Source organism: Nematolebias whitei, chromosome 8 (genome assembly GCF_014905685.2).
Source record: "Nematolebias whitei isolate Nwh7 chromosome 8, NemWhi1, whole genome shotgun sequence".
NCBI lineage: Eukaryota > Metazoa > Chordata > Actinopteri > Cyprinodontiformes > Rivulidae > Nematolebias > Nematolebias whitei.
Window position 1 is genome coordinate 43399142 of NC_056505.1, and position 16801 is coordinate 43415942.

At 42.2% G+C, this 16801-nt stretch overlaps 1 protein-coding gene across 1 annotated transcript in view; it reads right to left on the minus strand.

Moving 5' to 3' along the window:
• LOC119414146 (syntaxin-binding protein 1-like) overlaps positions 1-15164 on the minus strand; it is a 78826-nt gene extending 63662 nt beyond the window's left edge. The window contains exons 1-2 of the mRNA XM_037681269.1: positions 15103-15164; positions 11359-11439 (exon numbers count right to left, since the gene is read on the minus strand). Of these exons, the coding sequence (XP_037537197.1) occupies positions 11359-11439; positions 15103-15144 (123 nt within the window). The 5' untranslated portion in view covers positions 15145-15164. The remainder of the gene's footprint in view (positions 1-11358; positions 11440-15102) is intronic.
• Between the last annotated feature and the right edge of the window lie 1637 nt (positions 15165-16801).

The following is a 16801-nucleotide window of genomic DNA, read 5'->3' on the forward strand; positions in this document are numbered from 1 at the left end:
GACACTAGTCCATGCATTCATCACAACCCGCCTGGACTATTGTAATTCACTGTATGCTGGGGTCAGCCAGGCCTCTATCTCACGGCTACAGCCCGTCCAGAATGCTGCAGCTCGGTTCTTAACCGGTACACCGAGGTATGAGCACATCACACCAGTTCTGTCCTCCCTACACTGGCTTCCTGTGAGAACTAGGATTGATTTCAAAATTCTCCTCCTGACCTATAAGTGCCTAAATGGCCTCGCACCCATCTACCTCTCTGAGCTACTGGAACCATATGTTCCCTCTCGGGCTCTGAGATCATCCGATCAGCTGCTTTTGGTTGTTCCAAAAACACGACTGAAGCTCAGAGGAGATCGGGCGTTTTCAGTCATGGGTCCCAAACTGTGGAACAACCTACCCCCCAACATTAGGCATGCCACCTCCCTTCCTGTGTTCAAATCCCTGCTAAAAACATATCTGTTCTCTCTGGCGTTTCATACTGTGTGAGTTGATTTAGTATATCTTGTTCCATGTCTTCATTTTAATGCTGTTGTTTTAATTTTTAAGGTATATTCTTACTGCTTTTTATTTCTCAGTGTTACCATTAGTGTTAAGCACTTTGATAACAGTCTATCTGTTTTAAATTGTGCTCTATAAATAAATATGACGACTTGACTTGACTTGATACTCTTCATCACTCGCCCTTGGGCAAGACAGATGCCTTTTCTTCCCTCTCCTGCCTTCCTCCCGCTTTTGCGCTTTGTCCTGTGTATCAGACCTTCTATTTACACATCTTCCGGATCGTAAAATATTGTTATGGATTTGGTCAGCTGGACTTTCAACGCAATTTATAAAATTTTTTCAAGCAAGCGACAGGGTGCTGGAGAATCCTCATGCACCAGACAGACGCATTCGACTGGGTATGTCATGGATTCCTGGGGAGAGTGGAAGCTGATGTGCCTGTCTGTGTTGTCTCTGAAGGATGTGGAAGATTTTTACAACATTGGATTTATGATAGCAGGGTTTCTGCTTTTTGGCACAGGCGGATATCTACAAACCGGATTCCAAAAAAGTTGGGACACGAAACAAATTGTGAATAAAAACTGAATTCAATGATGTGGAGATGGCAAATGTCAATATTTTATTCGTAATATAACATAGATGACAGATCAAAAGTTTAATCTGAGTAAATGTAACATTTTAAAGGAAAACGATGTTGATTCAAAATTTCACAGTGTCAACAAATCCCAAAAAAGTTGGGACAAGTAGCAATAAGTGGCTGGAAAAAGGAAATTAGGCATATAATGAACAGCTGGAAGACCAATTAACACTAATTAGGTCAATTGACAACATGATTGGGTATAAAAAGAGCTTCTCAGAGTGTCGGTGTCTTTCAGAAGCCAAGATGGTAAGAGGATCATCAATTCCACCATTGTTGCACAGAAAGATAGTGCAACAATACCAGAATGGTGTTACCCAGCGTAAAATAGTAAAGACTTTTAAGTAATCATCATCAACCGTATATAACATCATCAAAGGATTCAGAGAATCTGGAACAATCATTGTGCGTAAGGGTCAAGGCCGTAAGACTCTACCGGATGCTCGTGATCTCCAGGCCCTTAAACGTCACTGCGCCTCAAACAGGAATGCCACTGTCAAGGAAATAACAGAATGGGCTCAGGAATACTTCCAGAAAGCATTGTCAGTGAACACAATCCACCGTGCCATCCGCCGTTGCCAGCTGAAACTCTACAGTGCAAAGAGGAAGCCATTTCTAAGCAAGCTCAACAAGCTCAGACGTTTGCACTGGGCCAGGGGTCATTTAAAATGGAGTGTGGCAAAATGGAAGACTGTTCTGTGGTCAGATGAGTCATGATTTGAAGTTCTTTATGGAACATTGGGACACCATGTCATCCGGACCAGAGAGGATAAGGATACCCCAAGTTGTTATCAACGCTCCATTCAAAAGCCTGCATCACTGATAGTATGGGGTTGCATGAGCACTTGTGGCATGGGCAGCTTGCATGTCTGGAAAGGCACCATTAATTCAGAGAACTATGTTCAGGTTCTAGAACAACATATGCTCCCATCTAGACGTCATCTCTTTCAGGGAAGACCCTGCATTTTTCAACACGATAATGCCAGACCACATTCTGCAGCAATCACAACATCATGGCTACGTAGGAGAAGGATCCGGGTACTGAAATGGCCAGCCTGCAGTCCAGATCTTTCACCTATAGAGAACATTTGGTGCATCATAAAGAGGAAGATGCGACAAAGAAGGCCCAAGACAATTGAACAGTTAGAGGTCTGTATTAGACATGAATGGGAGAGCATTCCTATTTCTAAACTTGAGAAACTGGTCTCCTCTGTCCCCAGATACCTGTTGAGTGTTGTAAGAAGAAGGGGGGATGCCATACAGTGGTAAAAATAGACTTGTCACAACTTTTTTGGGATTTGTTGAAGCCATGAAATTTGGAAACAACAAATTTTTCCCTTAAAATGATATATTCTCTCAGTTTAAACGTTTGGTCTGTGATTTGTGTTCTATTCTGAATAAAATATTAGATGTTGGCACCTCCACATCATTGCATTCAGTTTTTAGTCACAATTTGTTTAGTGTCCCAACTTTTTTGGAATCCGGTTTGTATGTTATCGGCTATTAAGGAAGATGTTGGCAGCAGTTTCAGCCAGGGCAAAGCTGCCTACCTTATGTGATGGATCGATTCGTGCTTTGAGTTCTCAGACTCAGCTGATTTGCGAGCTCAACTGTAAGCTGGAAAAGATTTATGAGAATTGTAGGTCACTTGTAACTTCTGGAACTCGCCAGCATGTTGCAATCGATCTTGGAGAAGGCTAATAAGCATGGACCAGCGGAAAGCCCACAATTCTGGCCATTTTGGATCATCAAGAGTAGCAGCAGAACTCAAGGCTGACGAAAGAAAAACAGTCTGCCTGCACAAAAACAACTGTGGCTTATCTGAATCTGGCCTCCCCATTCAGCCTTGAAGAGGTCAACTTATAAAATTGCTACTGGGGATGTGTAAACCAAGAAAGCTCTGCTCTATCCACCCTCCCAGAGAACTTCTGTGAACAATTATCAGATGTGTACTGGCTGTAACTAACATCTTATCAGGACTATGAAACTATCTGGAAGTGTTTCATGGTCAAATCTCACCATCTTGTTGTCAAATGTACATGTAATGTGTCTATAAATGTGCTTGCTGGTAGATATTTTTGATGTCTTAAAATGTGTCCTGAAAAGGACAAGGTGTGAAGAGATCTTTTTTTTAAATACCCACTATCCTCATGGTCTTTCCCCTTTTCTTCTCTAAAGAATAATGGCTGCGCTCCTAGGAGCTGCAGCCACATGCACTCGGCCCATCTTTCGGATGACTTTATGGAATACAATCTCGTTGTACTTCACTGTGCAATGACAATAAAGCTTATTCTGATTCTGATTCTTGTCACTCCTAAAGAGAACCTGAACATCTTCATGTCTGCCACTTCCTGTTCTTTCTCCTGTCATTTTGTCAATGCCACTTTCTCTGGACCATATAGCATAGCTGGTCTCAAACTTTTCTCAATCCACTCCATCCTGCCTGAACTCTTTTTCATTGCTTTAACACCCTCCCTATTTACCTGGACAGTGGACCCAAAGTACTTGAAGTCCTGCACCTTTGTGACTTCGGCTTCTTGTAGCCTCAATGTTCCACTGGCCTCCCTCTCATTCACACACATGTACTCTTGTCTTACTATGGCTTACTTTCATTCCTCTTCTTTCAAGTGCATACCTCCACCTCTCCAAGTTATCTTCCACCTGTTCCCTGTTCTCCCCACTTATCACAAAGCAATATGCAAACATCGTAGTCCATGGGGATTCCTGTCAGCCCTCATCTGTTAGTCATTCTATCACCAGAGCAAATAAGAAGGGGCTCAAAGCAGATCCTTGATGCAATCCCACCTCCACCATGAAGTGAGGTTTTTGACTTAATTATTCAATGACATATTTAAGGGTGAGAAAATGCCTGAAGAATGGAGGAGTAATGTGCTGGTGCCCATTTTTAAGAACAGGTGGAAGAGAACTTGGAGAGGTGGAGGTATGCACTTGAAAGAAGAGGAATGAAAGTCAGTTGTAGTAAGACAAAGTACGTGTGCGAATGAGAGGGAGGCTGGTGGAACAGTGAGGCTACAAGAAGCAGAGGTCACAAAGATGCAGGACTTCAAGTACTTGTACAGGTCCACCATCCAGGAAAATGGGGATGGTGATAAAGATGTGAAAAAGAGAGTCTAGACAGGATGAAGTGGATGGAGAAAAGTTTCAGGAGTGGTTTACAACAAAAGGGTGTCAGCAAAGGTCAAAGGAAAAGTTTACAAGACAGTGGTGAGACCAGCTATGTTGTATAGTCTGGAGACAGAAACATGGACAAAAAGAGAGGAGACAGAAGTGGAAGTGGCGGAAATTAAGATGCTAAGGTTCTCCATAGGAGTGACAAGGATGGATAAGATTAGGAACGAGATCATTAGAGGTACAGCACAGGTTGAACAGATGGGAGACAAAATTAAAGAGCCCAGACTGCGATGGTTTGGACATGTCCAGAGAAGGGACAGCGGGTATAATTGTAGAAGGATGTTAGAAATATATCTGCCAGGAAAAAGAAAAAGAGGAGCTATATGGATGCAGTTAAAGAGGACATGGAGGTAGTTGGAGTGAGAACAGAGGATGCAGAGTGCGATGGAGGAGGATGACTAGCTGTGGAGACCCCTGAAGAGGGAAAGGCTGAAAGAAGAAGAAGTATTTTTTGAAGTCAAAGAAAACCCTTGTTTTTTAATTGTTTGGTAATCAGCACAATGGAGAATGATAAATGAGACCAATCAAACTCTTGTTGAAGTTGCAGCAAACATAAAAAATAAAAACCAACAAAAGTCCATGCTCAATAATTCAGGTATACAATCCAAAAATTTCAGTCAGGTCATCTGGACAGTTTCTTTGTTTTGTTTTTGTTTTTGTTTTTTTGTCCTGAAACATTTCACCTTCCATCCAGAAGGTTTCATCAGTCAAGGAAACACACAACACAAAACTGATTCTTCCCCCAACAGCCTACTCCAAAGTGGAACAAACCAGTTATGTTGGTGCTAAGATGATCTCTTTGGCATGCCCCCTCCTTTGGTACCGGCCCTCTTCCTCATGGGCAGTCATGTCAAAGGTTCAAAGCCAACAAAGTCCATGCTCAATAATCCAGGTATACAATCCAACAATTTTCAGTCAGGTCATCTGGACAGTTTCATTGTTTGTTTTTTTTTTTTGTTTGTTTGTTTTGTTTTTGTCCTGAAATGTTTCACTTTCCATCCAGAATGCTTCATCAGTCAAGGAAACATATAACACAAAACTGATTCTTTCCCCAACAGCTTACTCCAAAGTTGAACAAACCATGTTATGTTGGTGATAAAATGGTCTCTTTGGCACAACCCCTCCTCCGGTGCCAGCCCTCTTCCTCATCGACAGTCATGTCAAACTGGTTCAAAACCAACAAAGTCCATGCTCAATAACCCAGGTATACAATCCAGCAATTTTCAGTCATGTCATCTGGACAGTTTCTTTGTTTTTTTTTTGGGGGGGGGTTGTTTTTTGTCCTGAAATGTTTCACCTTCCATCCAGAAGGCTTCATCAGTCAATGAAACACACAACACAAAACTGATTCTTCCCCCAACAGCTTACTCCAAAGTGGAACAAACCAGTTATGTTGGTTCTAAGATTGTCTCTTTGGCATACCCCCTCCTCCGGTGCTGGCCCTCTTACTCATTGGCAGTCATATCAAACTGGTTCAAAACCAACAAAGTCCATGCTCAATAATCAAGGTATACAAGCCAATAACTTTCAGTCAGGTCATGTTGACAGTTTCTTTTTTGTTGTTGTCCTGAAATGTTTCCATCTTAGCACCAACATAACTGGTTTGTTCCACTTTGGAGTAAGCTGTTGAGGGAAGATTCAGTTTTGTGTTGTGTGCTTCCTTCACTGATAAAGCCTTCTGGATGGAAGGTGAAACGTTTCAGGAAAAAAAAAAAAAAAGAAACTGTCCAGATGACCTGACTGAAAATTGTTGGATAAAATTAAAAAGTCATATGTCTGACTTGAATTAAATCTGGCTCCAAGCACCACCCTGCGTTTATATCTTTTAATATCTTCTCTTCCTTTGAAAATCAAATGAGGATTTTTTTTACTGACCATTTTTCTTGATCCAATAAGTTATGTAGGTTCTAAACACTACTTCAAATATATTCAGAAAAAGGTCATTTGTATTACTATGAGAATAAATTGTTAAATTTATTCTAAAACCTTTTTTTTTCAAGTTTCTAATCAAGTTTCATTTGATTAACTAGACCATTACAAATTGCACAGTTTTATAATGTAGCATTTTTATTTATTTTATTTTGTTTGATAGTTCTAGAATTGCGCCGCTCAAGGTGGCTGCATGATGGAGCAGCTCTGTTACTTTCCTTCTGAGATTTTGCGTTTGGAAACTTTAATTCCTCTCTTTCTGGATGTAAATCACATTTTTTTGACGACTGTTTTCTCTGGTATTGGATGCTGTGCAGCTGGAAGGATTTTTACTGAAACTTTTTTAGTTTTGGACATTTGTTATGATGTGCAACCATGGCAACAAGGACGTTTTCTACAACCAACAGCAGCTGATTAACATCTCAAAAGCTCAAATAATATCAATCAATCAATCAATCAACTTTATTTATATAGCACATTTTAAAAACCACAAGGGTAGCCAAAGTGCTGCACAATAAAACAATAAAAACAAACAAAACAATAAAAACATACAAAGCATACACAAAGAAACATAAAAACCATTCACATACCAGTTTCACAGCAGGTGTATTAAAAAGCCATAAAAGATAAGATCACGTGTTAAAAGCCAAAGAATAAAAGTGTGTCTTTAAAAGAGATTTAAAAACAGGAAAAGAGGAGGCCTGTCTGACACTCAAGGGTAAATTGTTCCACAACCTGGGAGCAACAACAGCAAACGCTCTGTCACCTCTGAGCTTCAGCATAGTTTTAAGGACTGTCAGCAGCAGCTGATCAGCTGATCGTAGGGATTGGGGTGGACAGTAAGGCTGAAGCAGCTCAGCCAGATATGGTGGGGCAAGGTTGTTCAGACATTTAAAAACAAACAGCAAAAGCTTAAAATTAATTCTGTAGTGCACAGGGAGCCAATGAAGGGACGCCAGGATGGGAGAAATATGCTCGCGCCTACGAGCCTGAGTTAACAGGCGAGCAGCAGAGTTCTGCACAAGCTGCAAACGAGCAAGAGACGTCTGGCTAATGCCTGCATACAGCGCATTACAGTAGTCAAGACGAGCTGTGATAAAAGCATGGATTAATTTCTCCAAGTCAGGTCTTGCTAGGATTGGTTTCACTTTTGCTATTTGGCGGAGTTGATAAAAACTTTTCTGAACAACACTGCTGATCTGTTTTTCAAATTTAAAATCAGACTCAAACTTCACCCCCAGATTGATGACACAGTCCTTGAGATAAAATGACAGTGAGCCAAGATCTATACTGGGAGAGGGACGGCAACTTGGTCCAAACATCATAATTTCAGTCTTGTTCTCATTTAGACTAAGGAAGTTAAGAGAGAACCATGTCTTAACATCATTAAGGCAGTGTGTAAATTGTTGAACTGTGTTGTTTTGTGCCATGGGAAAATAGATCTGGCAATCATCAGCATAAAAGTGAAATAAAATGCCATGCTTCCTAAAAATCGAGCCAAAGGGGAGTAAGTAAAGGGCAAATAAAAGAGGGCCAAGGATTGAGCCCTGGGGGACACCATGTGGAAGAGGAGCAGTGGAAGACATAAAATTGTCGATTTTTACGCAGAAACTCCTATTGGTTAATATATTGGTTAATATCTCAACTACAGCCCAAAATCTCAAATGAGTTGAAAAGGATGCTCTGTGGACGCATTCTCATCTACCTGCCAGCTGTGCTCGAGTGCCTGACCACTGAGGTCCTGGACCTAGCAGGACACACGACTCATGACAGCGGAAAGACAGGATCATCCCCCGACACCTGCAGCTAGCTGTCTGCAGAGACGAGGAGCTCAGCAGACTGCTGGGAGGAGTGGCCATCACGCTGGGAGAAGTTCTGCCCGGCATTCAGGCGGTCCTACAGCCCGGGGAACCGAGCGGCCAGCCGAGTCTGGGTGGACGGATCAGATGGCATCTACAGCCAGTTTCTTAGGATCCGCTGTGGGATGGACCTTTACAAGGGATCCTTCCTGCCTACAGCCATCAGCATCTAAAACATCTCTGTATGAAATGCGGATAACGAGTTACAACAACAAATAATTTCCCTTTGGGATTAATAAAGTATTTTTGAACTGAATTGAATTGAATATCATTGTTTTTATTTACTTTTCATTTTATATGCTTTTATTTGATCGTCTATTGTTGTCTATACCTCATCTGTGTTCTTTGTTTAAAACAGGTCTCTTTTGACTGAACTCATTGCCTTATGGCTCAACTGCCTGTCAACCTGGACTCTTTTCAGTCTTATCTTAAGCAGTTTGTTAAACATGTTGGGATGGTTTTAGACTCAGACTTCAAGTTTGAGAAACAAATCAACTCTGTTCTGCAGAAAAGCTTCTTCCAGTTAAGGCAGGTAGCTAAGCTCAAGCCAGTGTTGTCCAGACCCGACCTTGAGAAACTTCTCTATGTCTATCACGACTAGGGATGCACCGATCCACTTTTTTAAACTTCCGATCCGATCCTGATATCTAAATCTAAATATCGGCCGATACCGATGCAGTTCCGATATCATCATCATCATTGATTTTATATGAGGCTGTAAAAATCTAATCCCAAGTACAATTTGTACAATTATATGCATGCATGTCCAAAAAGGCAACTTGAGGTAAGTTTTATTAATGTTGGATGTTTTAAAGTTAGAATTAAATTCAGCTAAAACAAAGCATGTTTCTTTTTATTCCTAGCTTTAAAGTGGATATTAATGTGATTAATTTAATGATTGTTTAAAGTTATTTTATATTTTTTTAAAATAAGAGGCACATATAAGATTTTTCTTCTTTCTGCACTCTTTTGATTCAATGCTTTTTTTTGATGAATTCGTTTTTTTTAATGAATGAATAAATGAATAAAATAAAATAAAATATATTTTGTTTTTTTATATAAAAATAATATATATATATATATATATATATATATATATATATATATATATACATATAATTTTCTTGTAATTTACAAGTCATATGTTTTTTTATGATTGTCTACTGTTGTACTGATAAATATATCCTGGAGGGTAAACTATATCCTGGCTGCAAGTATCAAGCAGAGAAATCTTTCGTTTTCTACAGCTGACAACTGTTGGTCATTAATTACATTCATGTTCAGCAACTTCTCGGTAAACATTCGAGCTCCGGGGCTTCAGTGATGTCTTCTTCTTGTTCAATCTGCAGCAAGCAGTCTGATTTGGGTCAGCCGCGCTCAGTCTGTCCCTCCTCCAACATGAACAGACTGAGCGGGTCAGACTGAGCGGGTCAGACTGAGCGGGTCAGACTGAGCGTGGCTGACCAAAATCAGACGGCCTTCTCTGGACTGAACGAAAATAACAGACCGCTGAAGCCCCGGAGCTCAAATGTCCATTGTAAAACTAACTTTACCACGGTTTAAAGTGGTGCTATGGCTCTGCAGACATTGCACGTTGCTATCTTGATTTGTGGTGTTTCTAGTGTAAAATACTTCCACACAGTGGACGTGTTTAGATGAAAAGTTTTTAGCCACAGTGTTGCTAACTCAGTCCTCACGTTGTAGCTGGCTGTAAACTATGAAATTGACTTCCTGAATGTGAGGTGGATCTTATTACTCTGGGTTCATGAGACACGCCTCCGTTCAGGAAATCCATTTCATAGTTTGAAGCCAACGTGCAGCGCAACCACAGACCTGCATCATGGATCGGAAATATTGGCAGGTTGGATTGGAAAATCCGATACGTAAATTATGCTGGTATTGGAGCCCGATACCGATACTGGATCAGATCGGCCCCATCCCTAATCATGACCCGATTGGACTATTGCAATGCACTCTATGCTGGGGTCAACTGGGCCTCCATCGCACGTCTCCAACTTGTCCAGAATGCTACTGTTTGGCTCTTAACTAGAACTCATAGGTCTGAGCATATTACACCAGTTTTGTCCTCCCTTCACTGGTTCCCTGTGCATAATAGAATTGATTTTAAAATTATCCTGTTGACCTATAAGTGCCTAAATGACCTCTTACCCCTTTACCTCTCTGAGCTACTGGAACCATATATTCCCTCTCGGGTCCTGAGATCATCCGATCAGCTGCTTTTTGCTGTTCCAAAAACAAAACTGAAGCTCAGATGAGATCGGGCATTTTCAGTCAGGCCCCAAACTCTGGAACAACCTGCCACCCAACATTAGGCAGGCTCCTTTCCTGTATTCAAATCTCTGCTAAAAACACATCTGTTATCTCTGGCATTTCACACAGTGTGAGTTGATTTAGTGTTTTTTGTTGTGTATTCATATGTTTTTAAGGCTTATAAATAATTCTTCAGTATTATCATGAGTGTGTTTTTTTCCATTAATTTTACTCCCATTGATTTTATTGTTAAGCACTTTGGTAACAGTTTCTGTTTTAAATGTGCTCTATAAAAAAAGTTGACTTGTAAATGAGTCCTCGAGGCTCAGTGAGATTAACCTGTATAAATAAAGGTTGAACGAATTAATGAAAACTAAGTTTGATACACCTGTTCTAAACAATGGCACCACTAATAGTAATTGATTGATAATTAATTAGTAAATTTTCAGTTCTTGGAAAAATCAGGCTTTGTTTATCAATTTTTGTGTTATTTTACTCGCTCTAGATTTTTATTTTTAACACGCAAATTCAGTAAAGAAGTTCTGAAAAAGAATCAATCAAATTCACAGTTTATGTTCGTACACACACACTGTGAGCAATCTCAGTGGATGGGTTACATCAAAGATGGCTCTTTTAGTGTAGTAATGTGTGTGTGTGTGTGTGTGTGTGTGTATGTGTGTGTGTGCGTGTGTGTGTGTGTGTGTGTGTGTGTGTGTGTGCGAGCATGCGTGCAGTTTTGTTTCAGATAACATTGTGGGGACCAAAGCCTGGTCCCAATAAGGATAAGTCTCGTTGGTGGGTTAGGTTAGATGTGAATTGCGGACGCGTTAGGGTCAGAAATGAATGGAAGTCAATGCAAAGTCCCCAAAAAGTCAGAAATACAAGACCATGCGTGCGTGCGTGCGTGCGTGCGTGCGTGCGTGCGTGCGTGCGTGCGTGCGTGCGTGCGTGCGTGTGAATGTGTGTACCTGCTCTACACGACAGAGTTTGTCCACGGTGCCCTGGTAGCGGTTCATGCAGTCCTCAGCCAAATGAAGATGAGTTGAATACTGAGGTCAGATTAAAGAGGTGCTGTTGGTGAGGCTGACACACAATACAAAACACACAGTACAATAACACATTGCAAACAAAATGTGCATTGAGTGGTAAAATAAGGTCATTGTTCCTTCTTTTTTACTCTGAACTCGACTGTTGAATTCACACAAGATGTAAGTCCTTAAAAAAAAAAAACAAAGAATCAAACTGTGATTATTATTTAGACCTACTGATCTGATCACATTGGGATTAGAGTTTTTTTGTCATGACATGATCTATCAGAATCAGAATTAGTTTATTATTGCCATGTCAATGAACGAGGTTCACAAACTAAGAATTTGCTTCGACATAAAGGTGTGAATAGTAATAAAGTAAAATAAAGTAAAAATGAAAACATTACATAAAACATGTGTACACCCAAAAATAAAGTAAAAATGAAAACATAACATAAAACATGTGTACACCCATAAATAAAGTAAAAATGAAAATATAACATAAAACATGTGTATACCCATACAATAGAAAACAATAAAAAAGCTTAGAAAACAGTACAGATGGAGTATTCAATTATAATACAGATGTAATGTGACCAAAGCCGAAATTATGAGGTAGCATTATGAGTGTTCAGGAGTCCAACAGTAGAGGGGAAGAAACTGTTCTTATGGTGGGAGGTTCTGGTCCGAATGGACCGAAGCCTCCTGCCTGAGGGGAGTGGTTTGAACAGACCGTGTACAGGGTGAGCAGGGTCAGCTGTGATCCGACCTGCTCGCCTCACAGTCCTGGAGACGTACAGGTCATGGAGGGATGGAAGGCTGCAGCCGATCACCTTCTCAGCTGAGCGCACAACGTGCTGCAGTCTGAGTCTGTCCATGGCAATGGCCCCGGCGTACCACACTGTGATGGAGGAGCTGAGGACAGACTCGATGATGGCCGTGTAGAACTGCACCATCAGCTTGGCCGGCAGCTTGGCCTTCTTCAGCTGTCGCAGGAAGTACAGTCTCTGCTGGGCCTTCTTGATGAGGGAGCTGATGGTCGGCTCCCACTTGAGGTCCTGGGTGATGGTGGTGCCGAGGAACCGATAAGAGTTCGCAGTGGTGATGGAGGTATCATTACAGGTGAGGGGGGGGGGGGGCAGAGGGGCTGTGGCTTTCCTGAAATCCACAATCATCTCCACTGTCTTCCGGGCATTGAGTTCCAGGTTGTTGCTGCTGCACCAGGTCACCAGCCGGTCCACCTCCCTCCTGTATGCAGACTCAGCACCGTCCGAGATGAGCCCGATGAGGGTGGTGTCATCTGCAAAGTTAATAAGTTTCACAGAGTCGTGGCTGGAGGTGCAGCAGTTGGTGTACAGGGAAAAAAGCAGGGGGGGAAGAACACAGCCCTGTGGAGATCCTGTGCTTACAGTCTGAGTGTCCGAGACAGCTCTCCCCAGCCGCACGCACTGACTCCGGTCTGTCAGGAAGTCTGTGATCCACCTGCAGGTGGAGTCAGATGCATGGAGCAGGGAGAGCTTGTCTTGGAGCAGAGCAGGATGGTGTTAAATGCAGAGCTGAAGTCCACGAACAGGATCCCGGCGTAGGTTCCTGGGGAGTCCAGGTGCTGCAGGATGAAGTGAAGAGCCAGGTTTATTGCATCATCTACAGACCTGTTGGCCCTGTAGACTAACTGCAGGGGGTCCAGGAGGGGGTTGGTGATGGACTTGAGGTGAGATAAAACCAAACGTTCAAAGGTTTTCATGACTACAGACGTGAGAGTTACAGGTCTGTAGTCATTTAGTCCTGTGACACGTGGCTTCTTGGGGACAGGGATGATGATGGAGGACTTGAAACAGGCTGGGGCGTGGCATGACTCCAGAGAAGAGTTGAAGATCCCTGTGAAGACCGAAGCCAACTCTCCAGCACAATGTCTCAGCGTGGAGGGTGACAAAAGGTCTGCGCCTGCAGCCTTATGTGTGTTCAGCCTTTTAAAAAGCCTCCTTACTTCATCCTCTTGTACAGAGATAGCAGGGGGTTGTCAAGGGCAGTCCAAAGTCATTAAACCAGTTGTTAAACCAGTTGGGCTGGGGTGGTGTGGAGGATGGAGGAATGTGAGTCCATGACTTCAAAGCGTGAATAGAAGTCGTTCAGATCGTTTGCCAGTTTGAGATTGTCTGTAGAATGAGGTGCGCTGGGCTTGTAATCTAGAGGGTCAGCGTGGTGGTGCAACTAGCAGAGCCACTGCTTCTCAGCAAGAAGGTTGCCGGTTCAAACCCCGGTCCCGGGGGCCTTTCTGGGTGGAGTTTGCATGTTCTCTCCGTGCATGCGAGGGTTGTTTCCGAGTACTCCGGTTTTCTCCCACAGACCAAAAACATGCATGTTAGATTGGTTGGTGTGAATGTTTGTTTGTCTCTATGTTTCCCTGTGATAGACTGGAGACCTGTCCAGGTGTCCCCCCGCCTCTCATACAGTGATGGCTGGACATGGGCACCAGTGACCCCCGTGACCCAAAAAGGAAGAAGCGGGTAAAAGATAATGGAAGGATGGATGATGATCTAGAGTATTCTACAGTAGCTCAGTGGCTGGGCGCTGCAGCCTTGTAATCCTGGGATTGATGGCTCAAGCCCAGGTTTGTCAGGAAGCACAACAACAATCATGCAAGTTCATTCACTTTGGCAACTTCTACATAAGGGTTAGACAGAAGCAGAAAGTTTTAATTTGTGGGGGGAAGGGTGCCACAGCAGTCAGAGGAATAAGAAACAAACATTTTGGGATGTCCAAACTTCTTCAGTCAGACTTGATTATGAGCTCATCTGACAACTTTGGCCAGATAAACTATAGAAACCATTCTAACAAAACGGAGTTCAGCAAAAACATTACATGATCAGGCCCAGAGCTGGTGGATTTTGACCTGATTCATAATTTACTAAAGTTCTAAGGGAAAATATATTGTTGTCAGGAGGATATTGTTGTCCACTGTTGTCATCACTCGTTGTTAAAATCATCTCTCTCTTGTAAATGAGTCCCCAAGGCTCAATGGGACTAACCTGTATAAATAAAGGTTGAATGAATATATCAGTAATACCAAAAAAAAAACATTAGAGGAAAAAAATAAACAAAAGTGAAAACAACAAAAGTTAATCAAATCCATCAGATGTTATTTTTTATTAAGAAGAAATTGAAGCTCCAAAGAAAATGTAGCTGTGCTAGCTGTCCACGCAATAAGAACTAATGCACCACCATACTGTCAGAGAGACAGGATGCTGAACAGTGTGCTGATGGAGCTGGGGTTTCCAAAATGAATTTCACATTTCACTTGTCTGAGCAGAGAAGGGTTTTCCTCATGGTCTCAGCTGGTTTTAAATGACCTCCGGTCCAGAGAAGAGGGTCGGTCTGGATGGATGGATGGATGGATGGATGGATGGATGACACCTATGTATAGCATAGGATAGTGTCGACGTGCACTGCTTATTCTCAGTCCTCTTACCTACCTGACGTCAGATGATCAGAGTAGCTGCATAAAGCTCTTCCAGCAGTTTATACTTATAAAGATGTACACATTTAGATCTATTGCTGCAACATCTTTGTTTAAATCTTTGGTGTGTTGCCTGTGTTCCATTATGAATCCAATCTGTTTTAGGAGATTTGAAGTAATGCATTCAGAACAATGTTAAGGAAACTAATTTGAGAAGAAGGTCCTACCTTGCTGAGCTCTTTCTGATACTGAGGCATCTTCTTTAACATTTGAGACAGTTCCTTAATGGTCGTCTGAAAGAAATAGTGCAGGTTAGATCCAGCAGCATGTGTATGCTGAGACAGTAGACTACAGAGCATTTCTACATGTTGTCATATGATGACCACAAGCTTCAGAAATGTTCACTTCAGTTTTGTGTCACAGACCAACAAAAAGTAGCACAAACTTGTGAAGTGAAAAGGAAAACGATAAAAGGTTTTCACTTTTTATAAAATTGTCTGAGGGTGTTCGTTAATTCAAATAGGAAAAATATAACAAACATATCCAAGTTGATTTATTTGACATTAGAGAAAGTTATAGACATGTTTACATGGATCTTCTTCTGTTCAGGAGGTCACAGTTCACATGTGAGGAACTCACCGTGAGCTGCTGCTTCCAACCACTCAGAAAAATATGCCAAACTCAAAATTTACAGTTATTTTGAGAATGTGCAACTATCTTATTTATGTAATCATTGGTGATTGGTGTAAGCAAACTGGTTTTAAGGTTTTTCCAGCTTTTGAAATCTGCATTCAACAACAATTAGACAGATTTGTTCCGCCTCAAACTTGTCCTAAATGCTGACAAAACCAAAGGGATGCTTTTTTTCAAATAGGAAGTTGGTCCCAGCAGTTCTTCCTCTGATCTCATCCTCAAATGGTGTCCACATTGAGTTTGTTGATTCCTATAAATATTTGGGTATTTTGGTTGACTCGCATCTCTCTTTTAAGCTCCATGTGGAAAATTTGGTAAAGAAACTGAAAGTTAAACTGGGTTTCTTTTTCAGAAACAGATCCTGTCTAACCCTGAATGCTAGGAAACACCTTGTATCTGTTTTTTTTTTTTTTTTAACCCGTCCCCCCCCTCCCCCACAGCAGAGGCCCCAAAGCCCACCAGTGCACCAAGGGCCCCCAGGCCAGGGCCGGGCGCCGGCGCATGCACAGGCCCATGACCCTGACAACATACCCGCCAAGACCCGAGACCCCCGGATCAAGCCGGGACCCCAGCCCGGGAGCGACACTCCCCCAGAACCCTGAACCCTCGCCCACCCCAAACCCACCCAGGAGCAGCCAGGCCACCAGGCCAGCAACCTGCGCCCACCGGCACAGACCGCCCAGAGGCCTGCATGCAGCCAGCAGAGGTCAATGCCCAGAACCACCAAAGCAATCTCCCCAGTTGAGCGCCATTGCCCCGGGCCCACGACCCCCCCATGCCCCCAGCCCCGATACCCCCCCACATCAACCACAATGCCCCATGGGACGGAATCAAAGGGGTTTACCCACCTCCACTACAGGTTGAAGCCAATCAAAGAAGCCCAGAGAGATTGTTCTGATGTGGAGGTACAGGCTATCTCAAGACTGATGTAATCTTTCAAAAGGTCTTTATACTGTTTAATACTAAGAGTATTTTTATTTTTCCAATTTATGAGTATAGTTTTTTTTGCTATACATAAAACAGTAAAAATCATGTGAATTGACTTTGTCTCCAAGGTGACATCATCTAAGTGACCCAATAACCAAACTGACGGAGAGAGTGGAATATTACATCTCAGACACTTTGATAAGTCTTCACATATCCGGCACCAAAACATCTGAACAGGTGGACAGAACCAAAATGCGTGGATGTGATTGTCAGGAATATTGTTTGTACACTGTGAGCAAACATTTG